Genomic DNA, 17,981 nt, shown 5'->3' on the forward strand with positions numbered 1-17,981 from the left:
TTCCTTGTATGTGTCATACTTGGCCATTAAAGCTGATTCTGATTCTGATAAAAGTATGAAAAATGCCATGTAAATAAAATTTGATTTGATTTAAATTTGATTTGATATGTTTTATTTTTTCTGAACCAGATCTGCTCTGGAAAGTTGGCACTAATGGCAGCTATTTTACTTAAACTAAATTATCTGTGATAAATGGTAACTTATTTAATAACTTTCTGTACTCTACAGCTACAGAGTGGCAACAAATTCTCCACTGAGCCATGAGTTTGAATCAGCTGTGAAGTCCCTTCCCTCCAATTCCAATGCAACAGTGCAATTATATCACAATTTGATTGACACTTATGGTATACATTATATCACACAAGTATGTACACTATATTACCAAAAGTATTCGCTCACCTGCCTTTACTCATTCTATGAACTGAAGTGCCATCCCATTCCTAACTCATAGAATTCAATATGATGTCGGTCCACCTTTTGCAGCTATTACAGCTTCAACTCTTCTGGGAAGACTGTCCACAAGGTTGAGGAGAGTGTTTATAGGAATTTTTGACCATTCTTCCAAAAGCGCATTGGTGAGGTCACACACTGATGTTGGTCGAGAAGGCCTGGCTCTCAGTCTCCGCTCTAATTCATCCCAAAGGTGTTCTATCGGGTTCAGGTCAGGACTCTGTGCAGGCCAGTCAAGTTCATCCACACCAGACTCTGTCATCCACGTCTTTATGGACCTTGCTTTGTGCACTGGTGCACAGTCATGTTGGAAGAGGAAGGGGCCCGCTCCAAACTGTTCCCACAAGGTTGGGAGCATGGAATTGTCCAAAATGTTTTGGTATCCTGAAGCATTCAATGTTCCTTTCACTGGAACTAAGGGGCCAAGCCCAGCTCCTGAAAAACAACCCCATACCATAATTCCTCCTCCACCAAATTTCACAGTTGGCACAATGCAATCTGAAATGTACCGTTCTCCTGGCAACCTCCAAACCCAGACTCGTCCATCAGATTGCCAGATGGAAAAGCGTGATTCATCACTCCAGAGAACGCGTCTCCACTGCTCTAGAGGCCAGTGGCGGCGTGCTTTACACCATTGCATCCGACGCCTTGCATTGCACTTGGTGATGTGTGGCTTGGCTGCAGCTGCTCGGCCATGGAAACCCATTCCATGAAGCTCTCTGCGTACTGTACTTGGGCTAATCTGAAGGTCACATGAAGTTTGTAGCTCTGTAGCAATTGACTGTGCAGAAAGTCGGCGACCTCTTTGCACTATGCGCTTCAGCATCCGCTGACCCCTCTCCGTCACTTTACGTGGCCTACCACTTCGTGGCTGAGTTGCTGTTTTTCCCAAACGCTTCCATTTTGTTATAATAGAGCTGACAGTTGACTGTGGAATATTTAGGAGCGAGGAAATTTCACGACTGGATTTGTTGCACAAGTGGCATCCTATGACAGTTCCACGCTGGAATTCACTGAGCTCCTGAGAGCGGCCCATTCTTTCACAAATGTCTTGTTTCACAGTCTGCATGCCTGAGTGCTTGAATTTATACACCTGGGGCCAGGCCAAGTGATTAGAACACCTGATTCTGATCATTTGAATGGGTGAGCGAATACTTTTGGTAATATAGTGTATATGAGGAGAAATCAAGGCCATCACTGGCATGAAATTCTGTGCAGCCGCCATGAATGGACTGTCGGCAACAGAGGTCAAAGATTGTCTTGAAGTTGAGGCCTCAGCTAGCTTTGCTAGCACTGTCAACACTGAAGCCATGCTTAAACACTGTCAGGAAAAGAAGAAAAAGTTAGGCCATGACCAAAGTTTCAGCAGCACATTTAATGAGCGGAGCACAGAGGTGATCGGTGGACACATTCATGGAGGTGATATCCTTTTTCAGGGACAATCAAACCCTTCACTCTATAACGAGTGGATTAACTCTCTGAAATCCATTCCTGATGTTGTTCGATATAACTTAAAGCCTCTGCAAACCTTACTGCCAAGTGATCATCCTGCTATGGCTGGACTGAAGCAAGAAGTGAAGAAGTACATCAAGAAGAATGCATTGTTGAAAAAATGTTCAGAAACTTGTAAGATTGGTGACAGGTCTAACAAAAGAGATCCTTGTGCTTGTGTCTGTACTGGTAGCCAGAATGTGAAACCAAACTGCTGTCCTGCTGGGAAAGGTCTGGCTACATTAATGGTATTCGGGCTTCGTGCTAAGGATCTGTATGGTGACAACTGGTTACATGGAGGTAAAACAGATGGTTCAGTGGAGGTTAAATATGGTGACCAGACAAAGCACACTGCCATTATCAGGAATAATGACAATCCTAAATGGTCCTCCTTCAGCCTAAGACAAACAGGACTCTGGTACTTCTTCATCGGCATCACCACTAATTCCTTCCTAACAAACACCTAATTTTATTCACCATTAAAAGACACACATTCTGACGTACATGCTTGTTAAGTGCAGTAGCAGGAAGTGCACACAAGATATACATAAGCACAAACTCCTGAGAGCATGAGTCACACATGTAGAACTGACACAAATGTACTACAAGTGTCTCTCCCTTTATGACCCTTTTCTACCCTACACACAGAGTGTCATGAAATACAGTTCAAGAGTGTGTTGCATGGAAACATTAGATACTATTAAACAAATATCTATACAGTTTTTTTTGTATGTATGCATTAATTTCTTTATTCTCTCCCTCTGTGACCCTGTTCAAACCTACACATAGAGGGTGTCATGATATACAGTTAAAGAGTGTGTTGCCTACAAACATTACACACCACTAAACTAATCTACACATGTTCTCTATACCATATATACAGTATGCATTCATTTGTCCATCTATGCAAGAGAACATGCAAAAACAATGAGCGCAAGATAAATTAGCATTGTTTGATACTAGGATATGAACGCCCACTTTTACATCAACACTTGGTTTTCTTGTTTGGAGAGTTCAGATGACGCTGATTATTAATAGTCACACTTGCTCACGCACATGCATGTGAAGGGCAGCTGCAGGATGCACATACAATACATGTATAACTGCAATAGCCCCTGGGTATTAGGTTTCACACGTGTCTGCATAGTTGAGTTGTACTAATCACAGTAGACACACATATACTGTATGTAAGACTTGTGTGTCTCACCCATTTTCATTTCATCACCCTCAAGTTCTACTATCAGACATGATACTTGTACTTGAAAGACAGTTCAAGAGAGTGTTGAATACAAATATTAGACACTACTAAACTAATATCTACACTGTTTTCATGTATGTATGCGTACATTTGCCCATCTTAGTAAGAGAACACAAACACTGAACATTGTGTCTTGTCATTACAGGGAATGTGTCTGTAATAGGTGAGGTTGGGACATTCACTTGTGAAGGTGTAATCAGTTCCTAATGACATATCCACAGAGAAATCACATTCTTCAACAAAACTACTTTTACTAATAACAGCAGAAATTATCAGATTGCTTTTCTTTACCATGCTAAGTCAAAGGTACTTTCTAACTCTGGTGCTCTACAGGCCCAAAACTCACACCTCACATTCTTTTTTATTGTTATTGTATGCAGTGTCTTGAAATGCACTGTATATCTGGTTTCATAGCAACAGGAGGACTCGGCCCATGTTTTTGTAGAAGCCAATAGCACCATCCACTGGACAGTAATGAAAAGATTCTACCCATTTTTGCTGCATGATGAAAAATCTTGACACAGTTAATGTGAGCAAAAGGAAATGACTCAGGTGCAGAGACCAGACAGAAACAAGGTTGAAGATCTGTGATGTAATACTAAAAGCAAGTGTTTGCCAATGCATCAGGCAAACAAGGCAGAGAAATGGCAAGCAAAAAGACAATTCCAAAAAGCAGTCCACAAAAATACATAACTGGCAAACTTGCTAGGGCTCAGGCAGACTCAGAGTGTAACACAAAGAAAGGTTTGGAGCGCTCGACTGGTAAGTACAAAGGCAACCTGGCTGTTAACAATGAATAGGAGGTATATTATGTATACACAGGTGAGTAACTGACTAATGGGACACAGGTGATGTAAAAACTGTCAGGATGAGAACAAAAGGAGGAAGAAAGCAAACAAAATGGCACAGGAAAAACTACTGCCAAAATAAAACAGGAAGTACCCAGAGAATATGTGGGTTATCACAGTCATAGCAATAGTGTGCATGGTCTTATCGACCTAGACAATTCAGCATGTATGTATGATCTGTATGATCATAAATGAAGAGCTGAGGAATTTATAAAGGTACAGACCCATCAAATTCACATCAAACAACTACCAGCACCTCATGCCGCTTGAGTCTAGACCAAGAAATGCACTTGTACACAATGCGAAGACTGGCTTTATTCTGGCACATACTGTATATTCTGTGCCTGCATGAGTTTATTCACTTTATTATACAGTTTATTCACTCTAGATCATACGTGTCAAACATACGGCCCAGGGGCCAAAACCGGCCCGCAAGAGGGTCTAATCTGGTCCTCGGGATGAATTTGCGAATTGCAAAAATTACATTGAAGACATTAACTGCAATTTTTTCAATAAAAGTAATTGCTATTCCTAGGGTTCACACAGATTTAGTAAGAGTTGTGGACATAACACAACACTGACACCTTGAACTTAACAGAAATTGCATTAAATGTAAACATTTTCATAATGTTCTTCTTTGCACCAAAACAAAGGGAAACATTTGGAGTTGTCGTTATTTATAGGTAAACATCGCCCCCTTGACATCAAACTGGGCTGTATGTGGCCTCTGAACTAAAATGAGTTTGACACCCCTTGTTGGACCAGGTCAACCTCTAAAAGCCATCAACGAAAATGGACATGCTGTTAATGAACTTGTAAAGGCAAGGTGTGAAATGTTGGTGTGAACTCTCACTTTTAGTGCAGTGTACCTTTAAATATTGAATATATATTGAAACCTTTACAGGCTTAAAGATGTGGACAGGTAATTCCTCTGTTGTGTCAGCCTATTCATTGTCCTATATGTTTCCACTTAATCTAAAGAGATGAGTTTTCTTTTCAAAAACGGGAAGCTGAGAGTAGTTACAGGAGTTCATGTCATTTCCCAATAGACAAACAATAAAATACCTTTATTTCCATCTCATTTGAGTGAATTTGAACTACAAAAGTAAGTAATAAACTCCAGACTTGATGTAGATATGGCAGCCATTTTGAATACTTGCTGCAAAAGCTGCTGTACAATGTTATGCAGTTCTGTTGTCATTAATTTCTGACTCATCAAGCCACAAGCCTAAAAAGTGTTTAGGAGGTTATTTCTTCTGAAGAAATTCCACTGACTGTTCTCAAAAAACAAATACCAATGAAAGCCGTGACACACTAAACTGATGGTCGGCAGCAGGCCAGGTGATGAGGGCCTGTTGCCCTGTTCTTGGCTAAGCAAATTTAGCATTTTGAATCAGTGGCAGAATTATGGCTGATGAGCCTGGAGAACCAGAGCACGAGAAGAGAAACTTCTCCACAAGAAGAGAAGCTTCTCAGAACTAATCTTCTCGTTTTTTATCTTCTATCCACAGGTTGCACTAGACTTTTTCATTGTCTGTCATTTTTGTTATGGTCCTGGTTTTCCAGTGCTGGTGTTTTTATTCTTTTCCTGTTCTCGCTCTCTCCCCCTCACTAGACTCACCTGGGCAGGATTCTGGCAGGAGCACATGACACAGCTGCAACCACTCTTCAATCGGACACTCTTCAAAAGGCTGGCCATGGCTTTCCTCCAGTGCCAGATAATTCCACATGTTACGGTTTGTGCCAACTCTCTAGTGTCGTCTCACGCTTTTAAGGTTAAAACCTTCGCCATGTTGGATTTATCTCGCGTTTCTTTTTTACCTTCCAGTGCCTCCAGAGAGAGCCAGAATCCTGCAGCCGTTTTGAGTTTTGCTTTTTTCTGGAGTTTCCAGCACCTTTTGTTTGCCTTCTCCTTTTTGTTTTTTTGTTCTGGGATTTACTACCCAGCAGAATCCTGAGAATAAACTGTACTACACTGACTTTTGTTTGTGGTGTTGTCTCCTGCTTTGGGGTCCGGCCTCCGGCTGGACATTCCTTCACAATTTTGACTGACAGGGTCATAATCATATCTATTTTTACCTGTCACTTAATTAATCATTAAAAATGATAATAATGACATATTCAGTAGCATTTAATTTTCATCCAGTTTTAATTAATATTTGTAATATTCAATATTCATTCATTTAATGGTAAAAAAAAAAAAAACTAGATGATCGCAAGCAGTCATAAAGGGGTCCATGCCGTGGTGAAGACAACCCCGAGTGGGACGCAGAGGCATAAATCACAAAAAGCGCCCCCTTCAGACCGGTACTGCACCAAAATTGGTGGGCTTGTAAGGAGTCATCCATTGTGATTGTCAAATTTCAAGCAGTTTACTGTGGTGAGTTGTGAGATATAAACATGTAGTCGTTGTAGCGCCCCCTACAGCCTGAATTTCATGAAACTACTATGATTGTACACAAGTATATTACAATGACAGTTGCTAAGTTTCATAAGGAATGATTGAATACTTCAAAAGTTATAGGCCTTAAAGTCATATGAAATGTTTCCATGTTGCCTTTAGCACCCCCTGTATACGTGATGTCACACAGCTTGATGGGCGTCTACACAATTTTTATATATTTGTTTTTGTGATACTGTATTGATCCCACAAGGGGAAATTATTTCTCTGCAATTCGACCCATCCAGTAGTGAACAGTCGGAGCAGTGATCTGCAGCCTCTCAGGACCGCGACCCGGGAGCAATTTGGGCACCTCAGTCATGGACATGGTGGGGCTTGAACCTGGGACCCCCTGGTCCCAAGCTGTGCCTCTAACCACTGCTCCACAACTTGCCATCTTGCCATATTTGTGTATGAAGTTAGCTATTGCAGTTTTTGAGATATTGAAATGTTGCTTTTGTAGCGCCCCCTAGAGACCAAGGGTCACAAAAGTTGGAGTGCCTGTACAGAATCATAATATTATCAATGATATGAAGTTTGATTAAGTTTGGGTATATACATCACAAAATATTAGCTTTGGAGTTATACTGTGCCATGTTGTAAAAATGAATTAGCCATTGACTTTGTAATCAATAGCCCTGCTAAAGTTCTTTTGAAAACTTTTTATTATCTTTGTCCATAAATGATGCATGCCAAGTTTGTTGAGAACTGGATGAACGAGCTAGGAGGAGTTGATTTTGCATTGAGGTGCAATTTTTTTCAAAATGGCAGAAAAAATGGCAGGTGGAAAGGGGCATGGCCGAGTCCATTAGAACCAGGGCTATGTAAGAAATCAGATGGAGAAAGAATTTTGTTTCTAGGGCACACGGTTCTCGAGATATGTGCCAAAACATAAATTGACTTAGAAGAATAAGATAAATCCTAATAAAGGGGTCCATGCCGTGGCGAAGTCGCCCCCGAGCGGGACGCAGAGGCATGAGTCACCAGTAGCGCCCCCTATAGACCGTATTGCACGAAACTTGGTGGGCTTGTAAGGAGTCAGCCACAGATTATTATTGTCAAAATTCAAGCAGTTTACTGTGGTGGTTTGTGAGTTATAAACATGTAGTTGTTGTAGCGCCCCCTACAGCCCGAATTTCAGTCGGCAATGATGTTGAGTCTTTTCTGTTCCCAGATGCCCCGACTCATCGTGGAGAGATCTGAGTACAAGGGGAACATACTCTTCAGGAAGAATAAGTTGGTGCACTTCCATACCAGATGATCCCTCGATTACTCAGTAAAGCAGTCCATCAAACCCCTGAAACTTGTTAGCCTCTTTCCATAACCGTGCAACTTGAGTAATCTTTGTTCATGTTCTTCCAATGTTTATCCAAATACAATCAAGTCATCCAAGTAGACTATGACCTCAAGCATGGGCATATCCCCTGATTCAATCGACATCAGCACAAGGAAGTTGTTCTTGTTTACCATTTTAGAGAACAATACAGCTGGCTGTACCAACACACTTGATGGAAGGGCAGGTGAGGAAGCACGTCCTTTGATTATAATGCTGTCATCCACCATGTGTTTTTCATGGACTTTACAGGTAGCAATATACACACTACCTCCGGGAGAGGCCAGGACCAGACCACTTCACCTTGGCTGCTGGACCGTCCAGAGGAGTGACATTTACCGGCTTGGTGACAGGTAGAGGTGGGGCCGTTACGGCCGTGGGGTGGGTGGGATCACTTGCAATGCAGAGGGCTTTGCGGGTGAGTCTGCAGTACTGTAGATGCTTACAGTTCTAGGTGTTAAGGTGTCACCATAAAACAACAGTCTGGTGTGAAGCAAAAGAAAATGGCACACAGTTTTGTGGGTGTTACAGTCGTAAAATATAGTCAACTTTAGATAGACATGTAATATGTGTGTCAACCACCGAGGCAGTCAAGACTCCACCTCCACCTAATAAAGATCAGATATTGAAATCTACTGAACAGAGTCTGTTGTCCACAGCCAAGGTAAGGCCCTGAAATCCCTTCTCTTATTACTATTTACTTCAGCGAATGGGTAAATTGTAGTTTAACGTTTGCATTTTAGAACTTTTTTTTTGTCAGTGCCATTTGATCATCTCTTACTGTCTTTTACACTTTCATACAGATGTCGAGGCTGTGGCTTTTCATTTGTCTGTACTGGGCGTGGAGTCCTCAGTGTCTTCCATCCAGTGTTAGCTTCATTGGTACACCACAGGAGTGTAAAAAGGCTCCCTTTGTCCCCGGTTACAACCTGGGTGGAGAAGGCTTCGACATCGTCACCATGGAGAGGAAAGGCGCCTATGTCATCGACACTGAATCATGGAAGCTTGGAAACGGCACTTGCAGGCTGTACAAAAACACCTACATGAATAGGGAGAACCAGAAGGTCCCAGTTGCTGTGGTGGATTGGAGAATCCTTCCCAGGTGCAGTTTAACAGTCTCCAGCACAGCCTACGATTCTGCTGAAACCCTTGTCAAGGATTCCACATCATCTGTGTCCAATGACTGGAAAATTGGCCTTGACATCCCTGTTCCTTCTGTCACTGCTGGTTTGGGAGGTTCCCACTCCAGAGATTCGACGTTTGCCATGAAAAAATCTAAAGAAGACCGCTACTCCTTCTTTCGTCATTCAGTCCACTGTAACTACTATCGGTGAGTTCATGGCGAAATATATGTTTTATTTTTTCGGAATCAGAACTGCTCTAGAAAGATGGCACTAATGGCAGCTATTTCACTTAAACTAAATAATCTGTTATAAATGGTAACTTATTTAATAACTTTCTGTACTCCACAGCTACAGAGTGGCAACAAATCCTCCACTGAGCCATGAGTTTGAATCAGCTGTGAAGTCCCTTCCCTCCTATTCCCCTGCAACTATGCAATTATATAACAATTTGATTGACACTTATGGTACACATTATATCACACAAGTGTTTCTAGGAGGAGAAATCAAGGCCATCACTTCCATGAAAACCTGTGCAGCCACCATGAATGGACTGTCAGAAACAGAGGTGAAGGATTGTCTTGACATTGAAGCCTCCGCTAGCTTTAATAGCACTGCCAGCATTAACGCCATGCTTAAACACTGTCAGAATAAGAAGAAAAAGTTAGGCCATGACCAAAGTTTCAGCAGTGAATTTAGTGAGCGGAGCACAGAGGTGATCGGTGGACACATTGATGGAGCCGATATCCTCTTTCAGGGACAATCAAACCCTTCACTCTATAACGAGTGGATTAACTCTCTGAAATCCGTTCCTGATGTTGTTCGATATAACTTAAAGCCTCTGCACACCATATTGCCAAGTGATCATCCTGCCAGGGCTGGACTGAAGCAAGAGGTGGAGAAGTACATCAAGAAGAATGCAGTCTTGAAAAAATGTTCAGAAACTTGTAAGATTGGTCACAGGTCTAACAAAAGAGATCCTTGTGCTTGTGTTTGTAATGGTAACAGAAATGTGAAGTCAAACTGCTGTCCTGCTGGGAAAGGTCTGGCTACATTAACGGTATTCAAGCTTTATGCACAGGGTTTGTATGGTGACAAATGGACTCAGACAGATAGTTCGGTGGAGGTTAAATATGGTGACCAAATAAAGCACACTGCCATTATTGGGGATAATGACAATCCTAAATGGTCCGAGAAGTTTCAGTTTGGACCCATCACTATTAACATGAAAAACAAACTCAGGTTTCGTGTTTATGATGAGGATACTTATTGGAACAGTGATCTGCTTGGTGAGTGTTCATTTGATCTGTATAGTGGGAAGAAGACAGATAGTTGTATGTTAGATCATGGTACCTTCTTCTTCTCCTACATAGTGGAGTGTGCACCAAGTCTTGGTGGTGACCAGTGTCAGGATTATGTTTCCTCTCCCATGAATCCCTTTTTGGCTAAGGTCTTCTACACCAGAAATGGGCTCCTTGCTGGAGAAATTGGCGAAGCATCTGCCAAATAAGTCAGTGAGTCAGGTTGAGACAGCTGTTGATGTGAGATGAGGTGAATAAGGATTTGATTTAACAATGAATATTTGCTTGTAGTTCGTAGCATTCTTTCTCTGGCCTATTTCTGCAAAAGTAATTATGTGTGTTACAAAGTTCTCAAATTTATTCACATTTCCTTTGGGAGAACCTAGAATTATAATCCACTTTATGTTTTTTTCTGCTTTGTTACAAAATATATCAATAAAGCATCAGCAACAACAAAATGTGTTATGTTTCTTTGCAATATTGTGATTTAGGTGCAATAAGCAGTTGAATACCCATAAGTGTGAAGACTGCTGTCCAAAGCTTTGGAGAGATGGTAATTAAGCATATGAACAGATCAAAACTATTTCATTGAACAATCACTTTTATCGAGAGCATTTAGGTGCCCTTCAGGTATATCAAGAAATCTTTTTGGAATTATTAAAGTTGAGAAGAAAACCACCAAAAACTAGTAATCTATAAACAACGTACAGCATTGTGACATCTGAAAAAAAAAAAAAGCACCATACCCAGAGGAGTCGTGAACTGAGTGGGAGGAAGTGAAACTTAAAGAAAAGAAAGAGGAAGAGAAAGAGATTTGAATAAAAGAGCATGGGTGAAGGGTTATGGTGACAATAGAGTCAACAACGCAAATATAAAGTAATAAGTCAAAGGTTTTTGGAGGCTTTAGGTGCGAGTATGTGCATGAAGTCTGTACATCGTGTCATAGATGGTGTGTTAGAGTAGTCATCAAAGCTTTGTCACAGTGTACAATGACAGCATTCATTTACACAGTGAGAGAAACTGAGAGATTATTGTTTTACATTTTATTATTGTTATTATTATTATTACTACCAGCTAACATAATTACAAGGGATTTATATAAGCATAAAATTGAGTTGCTGCATCACACAACCATTCATCGAGTATTCGCCACAAGGCATCAGTATCAAGAATCAAATTATCAAACTAAATGCAGGTGTTCCTACATCCAAGTCATTCAAAATGATTGTAAATTCATTTAGAGTGACCAGCTCACTGGATTTTAGTCTGAAGGAGCATCATAGTTAAACATCAGTTTTCCCAAGTTAATACAAATCGTAGGGATATCAATGAGGAGCACCAAGTACCTCCAAATTCCACTGACTGTGCCCAAAATCAAATACCACTGAATGCTGTGACACACTAAACTGATGGTCAGCAGCAGGCCAGGTGATGAGGGCCTGTGACCCTGTTGTTGGCTAAGCTAATTTAGCATTTTGAATCAGTGGCAGAATTATGGCTGATGAGCTTGGGAAACCAAAGCACGAGAAGAGAAACTTCTCCACAAGAAGAGAAACTTCTCAAAAGTAAACTAATCTTCTCGTTTTATATCTTCTGTTCAGAGGTTGTGCAACACTTTTTCGTTGTCTGTCATTTTGACTGATCATAAAAATCCTGTCATTATCTATTTTTGCCCATCACTTTAATTTTGTTTAATGATAATAATGACATATTAAATAGCATTTTATTTTCATTCAGTTTTAATTAATATTCAATATTCATTCATTTAATGGTAAAAAGAAAAGAAAAAAAAAAAACTAGATGTCCCCGACCAGGAAGCAGAGGCATAAGTCACCAGTAGCGCCCCCTATAGTAATGGTAAATGGTAAATGGCCTTGCTTTTATATAGCGCTTTTCTACCTATTGGTACTCAAAGCGCTTTACAGTCATAGACACATCTACCCATTCGCTCACACAAGCACACACACATTCACACACCAGTGCCACGCACTGGGAGCAACTGGGGGTTCAGTGTCTTGCTCAAGGACACTTCGGCATGTGGCATTCCGGGGATCGAACCGCTAACCCTCTGGTTCGTGGACAACCCGCTCTACCTACTGAGCCACAGCCGCCCCTATAGTCCTATAGTCCGCTTTGCACGAAACTTGGTGGGCTTGTAAGGAGTCATCCACAGATTATGATTGTCAAATTTCAAGCAGTTTACTGTTGTGGTTTGCCATGATTGTACACAAGCATATTACTATGACAGTTGCTAAGTTTCATAAGGATTGGGTGAATACTTCAAAATGTATAGGCATTAAAGTCATATGAAATGTTTCAGTGTCACCTGTAGCACCCCCTGTATACGTAATGTCACGCAACTTGATGGGCGTCTCCACAATATTTTATTGTGTATGCCAAATTTCATGAAGTTAGCTATTGCAGTTTTTGAGATATTGAAATGTTGCTTTTGTAGCGCCCCCTAGAGACCAAGGGTCACAAAAGTTGGAGTGCCTGTACAGAATCATAATATTATCAATGATATGAAGTTTGATTGAGTTTGTGTATATACTTCACAAAATATTAGCTTTGGAGTTATCCTGTGCCATGCTGTAAAAATGAATTAGCCATTAACTAATCAATAACCCTGCTAAAGTTCTTTTGAAATCTTTTCATTATCTTTGTCCATAAATGATACATGCCTAGTTTGGTGAGAATTGGATGAACGAGCTAGGAGGAGTTGATATTGCTTTGAGGTGCCATTTTTTCAAAATGGCGGAAAAAAATAGCAGGCGGAAATAGGCATGGCCTAGTCCATTAGAGCCAGGGCTATCTCAGTTATCAGAGGGACAAAGAATTTTGTTTCTAAGGCACGGTTGTTGAGATATGTGCCAAAACTTGAACTGGCTTATTGTAGCGCCACCTAGCTGTAGGCATGTGTATTGACACCTTGGCAAGGTGACATGCTAGGACTTCTACCAAGTTACTTTGATGCCTTTGACCTTTGCAGTTTGTCCTGAGCAGACACTTTTAGGGAAAAAGAAAAAAACGAAGGCGAAGGTGACGAGGAATAATAAGAATCACAAAAAAATCAGTAGGGATCCTGCAGCGTCGTTGCATGAACCCCTAAAAATGGCAACAAAATCATTAGGGATCCTGCAACTCATTGCATGGACCCCTAATAAAAATCGCAACAAAATCTATAGGGTCCTTGCCAGTGTTGTGGATAACAGTACTCTAATTACTTTTTTGTGTAACTTGTAACGTAACGTGTTAGTTTCGTGCGTTAAGTAATCAGTAACTTCGTTATTTTTTTTTAAAAAGTAATCCGTTACTTTAAGAATTTCTCTTGTTAAGGAAAGAAAAATTCCGACTACAGCCTGCTTTTTGTCAGACAGTACTGTGCCACCTGCGGATGTGTCAGCGGAGGCGCAGCGCTGTGATGATGCGTCTGTGCCCTGCTGACCTACGTTACCTGTATGGGTGTGTGTGTGTGTGTGTGTGTGTGTGTGTGTGTGTGAGTGTTTTCGAACCACCGGCAAGATGGCAGAGAGGACAGCTTTTGAATCGTGGAAGTATGCACGTTATTTTCAATTCGCCAGCAAAAAGGACAAGAACAACACAACGGTAAAATGCACACTCTGCGTTGGTGAAAAGCTTCTGTCGACCGCAAAAAATTCCACTTCCAATTTAAAAAAAACATCTTGTATCCAAGCACCACTCTATCACCCTGGTATTGTTATCCTGCAGAGTTAATTTGGTTGGATGAATGACGTTATTCATTGTCAGGACTTCTCGGTGCATTTAAAGGAGGCTGTGTGTCCCTGAGTTGCAGCATGTGCGAGGCGCTGCAAACGGCTTTTAATTTTTGGTAACGCATGAGTACTCTAACGCGTTATTTTTATTCATAGGTAACGCTGTAACGTAACGGATTACTTTTAATTGATGGTAACGTTGTAACCTAACTAACTACTTTCCAAAGTAACTATACCCAACACTGGTCCTTACAACATCGTTTGCATGGACCCCTAATAAAAACTGCAACAAACTCAATAGTTGCATAGACAAATGAGACAATAAATAATATACAGTATAAATGTCACAGATGAACTGTAAAGGCATGTACTGTGCAGAGAGCTGTCCGTGGGAGGTGGGTGGGATCACTTGCAATGCAGATGGCTTTGCGGGTGAGACAGGTATTGTAGAGTCCAGATGGCTAAACCACTGACTGACTGTAGGGGTATATGGGAAAGGTGCTTGACATACCTACTTTCAAAGATAATGGTTGCGTGAAATTCACGATCAAACAGCACATTGCAGGGTTTTCGCTCCACTTTCACAGGGGCCGTGGAGGGTGGTCCTATTAACTCTTCTGGCAAGGGGGTAGTCTTCAGCACAATAGCACTTTTCTTGACACTGGTGTAGTGAGTGTTCACTGGTGTGGTGGTGCCCCTTCCTCTCTGACTGGTCCTCAGTTGTCTTTGAGCACGGATGAGTTTGTGTATCACAGACTAGACAACTTCCTCTTCTTTTCTCTTTTTTTCTAAACTTGCCACCTGATGGCCTTGACCTCTTCTTCTCTATGGTGTTAATTTGGCAGTGGAGAATCAGTCAAGAGTCAAAACTAAACTAATTCACCTTGATACACACTGCTGTTCTATTAAGTTCATTATTTAACACAAACCAGAAAATTCTATCTGTGACACTATGGTCCTATATTAATGGTATAATGAAAGATTCATTTGTGGTTTATTTGACATTTGAGTTTTGTGGTGTTGTTATAAATACATAGTCTACTGTAGAGGTATGCTATTTGAAGGATCACCACTCTCTCCCACTTTCCCCCTAAAATGGGTTGCTGCCCATGTCGCCCATACATAAATCCACCTCTGTTTTTGACAAACAAGACAGACAGTTTGAAAGAGGAGTAAAGGAGGCTATCTATGTAAAACAGGAAAACCCCTCTCTGAACAGTCCAGCAGATAATATATCCAAAAAAAGCTGAAAAAAGGGTGCCTGGACTTGTAGAGTATCTTTAATATGTGTAGCCACTCATCCAAGTAGCTTTTTCAGTTCTCAGTTCAGAACTGAATGGTAAATGAGAGTAAATGTTATTGTATTTAATAAGAAGGCATAGTTTATTTTTAAATCTGCAGTACTGTAGATGCTTACACTTCTAGGTGTTAAAGTGTCACCATAAAACAACGGACTGGTGTGAAGCAAATTAAAATGGAACACTGTTTTGTGGGTGTTACAGTGGTTGTAATATATAGTCAACTTTAGATAGACTTTAGATAGTGTAATAAGTGTGACAACCACCTAGACAATCAAGACTCCACCTCCACCTAATAAATATCAGATATTGAAATCTACTGAACAGAGCCTGCTGTCAAAAGCCATGGTAAGGCCCTGAAGTCCCTTCTCTTATTACTATTTACTTCAGCATATGGGTAAATTGTAGTTTAACGTTTGCATTTTAGAACTTTTTTTTGTCAATGCCATTTGATCATCTCTTCCTGTCTCTCACACTTTCATACAGATGTCGAGGCTGTGGCTTTTCATTTTTCTGTACTGGGCATGGAGCCCTCAGTGTCTTCCATCCTGTGTTAGCTTCATTGGTACACCACAGGAGTGTAAAAAGGCTCCCTTTGTCCCCGGTTACAACCTGGGTGGAGAAGGCTTCGACATCGTCACAATGGAGAGGAAAGGCGCCTATGTCATCGACACTGAATCATGGAAGCTTGGAAACGACACTTGCAGGCTGTACAAAAACACCTACATGAATAGGGAGAACCAGAAGGTCCCAGTTGCTGTGGTGGATTGGAGAATCCTTCCCAAGTGCAGTTTAACAGTCTCCAGCACAGCCTACGATTCTGTTGAAACCCTTGTCAACGATTCCACATCATCTGTGTCCAATGACTGGAAAATTGGCCTTGACGTCCCTGTAGATCCTTCTGTCACTGTTGGGGTTGGTTTTGGAGGTTCCCACTCCAGAGATTCGACGTTTGCCATGAAAAAATCTAAAGAAGACCGCTACTCCTTCTTTCGTCATTCAGTCCACTGTAACTACTATCGGTGAGTACATGGATAGATATGTTTTATTTTTTTCTGAACCAGAACTGCTCTGGAAAATTGGCACTAATGGCAGCTATTTTACTTAAACTAAATAATCTGTGATAAATGGTAGCTTATTTAATAACTTTCTGTACTCCACAGCTACAGACTGGCAACAAATCCTCCACTGAGCCATGAGTTTGAATCAGCTGTGAAGTCCCTTCCTTCCTATTCTCCTGCAACTAGGCAATTATATAACAATTTGATTGACACTTATGGTACACATTACATCACACAAGTATTTCTAGGAGGAGAAATCAAGGCCATCACTTCCGTGAAATTCTGTGCAGCCACCATGAGTGGACTGTCGGAAACAGAGGTCAAGGACTGTCTTGAAGTTGAGGCCTCAGTTGGCTTTGCTAGCAGTGCCAGCGTTAAGGCCATGTATAAACACTGTCAGGAAAAGAAGAAAAAGTTAGGCCATGACCAAAGTTTCAGCAGCACATTTAATGAGCGGAGCACAGAGATCATCGGTGGACACATTGATGGAGCCGATATCCTCTTTCAGGGACAGTCAGACCCCTCAGTCTATAACACCTGGATTAACTCTCTGAAATCCATTCCTGATGTTGTTCGATATAACTTAAAGCCTCTGCACACCATACTGCAAAGTGATCATCCTGCCAGGGCTGGACTGAAGCAAGAGGTGGAGAAGTACATCAAGAAGAATGCAGTGTTGAAAAAATGTTCAGAAACTTGTAAGATTGGTCACAGGTCTAACAAGAGAGATCCTTGTGCTTGTGTTTGTAATGGTAACCAGAATGTGAAGTCAAACTGCTGTCCTGCTGGGAAAGGTCTGGCTACATTAACGGTATTCAGGCTTCGTGCTGAGGATCTGTATGGTGACAAATGGACAAAGACAGATGGTTCGGTGGAGGTTAAATATGGTGACCAAATAAAGCGCACTGCCATTATCAGGGATAATGACAATCCTAAATGGTCTGAGAAGTTTCAGTTTGGATCCATCACTATTAACATGAAAAACCAACTCAGGTTTCGTGTTTATGATGAGGATACTTATTGGAACAGTGATCTGCTTGGTGAGTGTTCATTCAGTCTGTATAGAGGGAACAAGGCAGATAGCTGCATGTTTGATCATGGTACCTTCTTTTTCTCCTACATAGTGGAGTGTGCACCAAGTCTTGGTGGTGACCAGTGTCAGGATTATGTTTCCTCTCCCATGAATCCCTTTTTGGCCAAGGTCTTCTACACCAGAAATGGGGTCCTTGCTGGAGAAAATGGCGAAGCATTTTCCAAATCAGTTAGTGAGTCAGGTTGAGACAGCTGTTGATGTGAGATGAGGTGAATAAGGATTTGATTTAACAATGAATATTTGCTTGTAGTTCGTAGCATTCTTTCTCTGACCTGTTTCTGCAAAAGTAATTAGGTGTGTTACAAACTTCTCAAATTCGCATTTGCTTTGGGAGAACCTAGAATTATAATGCAATATTTTTATGTTTTCTTCTGCTTTGTTACAAAATATATCAATAAAGCATCAGCAAAGACAAAATGTGTTGTTGCGTTTCTTTGCAATATAGTGATTTAGGTGTTATGGTAATTAAGCATATGAAGAAATCAAAACAATTTAATTGAACAATCACTTTTATCCAGAGCATTTAGGTGTCCTACAGGAATGTCAAGAAATA

At 41.0% G+C, this 17,981-nt stretch overlaps 2 protein-coding genes across 2 annotated transcripts; both read left to right on the forward strand.

Annotated features, from left to right (window-relative positions):
* The first annotated feature begins 8,460 nt into the window (after positions 1–8,460).
* Positions 8,461–11,089, forward strand: LOC311500814 (perforin-1-like). Its single transcript, XM_084562416.1, has 2 exons — positions 8,461–9,150; positions 9,293–11,089. The coding sequence occupies exons 1-2, from the start codon at positions 8,624–8,626 to the stop codon at positions 10,449–10,451; spliced, it is 1,686 nt and encodes a 561-aa protein (XP_084418542.1). The 5' UTR covers positions 8,461–8,623; the 3' UTR covers positions 10,452–11,089.
* A 4,012-nt stretch (positions 11,090–15,101) lies between these two features.
* LOC311495636 (perforin-1-like) lies at positions 15,102–17,745 on the forward strand. The gene is made up of 2 exons (XM_084555159.1): positions 15,102–16,296; positions 16,438–17,745. Exons 1-2 carry the CDS (start codon positions 15,761–15,763, stop codon positions 17,612–17,614), a joined length of 1,713 nt encoding a protein of 570 aa, XP_084411285.1. The 5' UTR covers positions 15,102–15,760; the 3' UTR covers positions 17,615–17,745.
* Positions 17,746–17,981: the final 236 nt, after the last annotated feature.

The sequence above is a fragment of the Chelon labrosus genome (genome assembly GCF_963514085.1).
Source record: "Chelon labrosus genome assembly, chromosome: 2".
Classification (NCBI taxonomy): domain Eukaryota; kingdom Metazoa; phylum Chordata; class Actinopteri; order Mugiliformes; family Mugilidae; genus Chelon; species Chelon labrosus.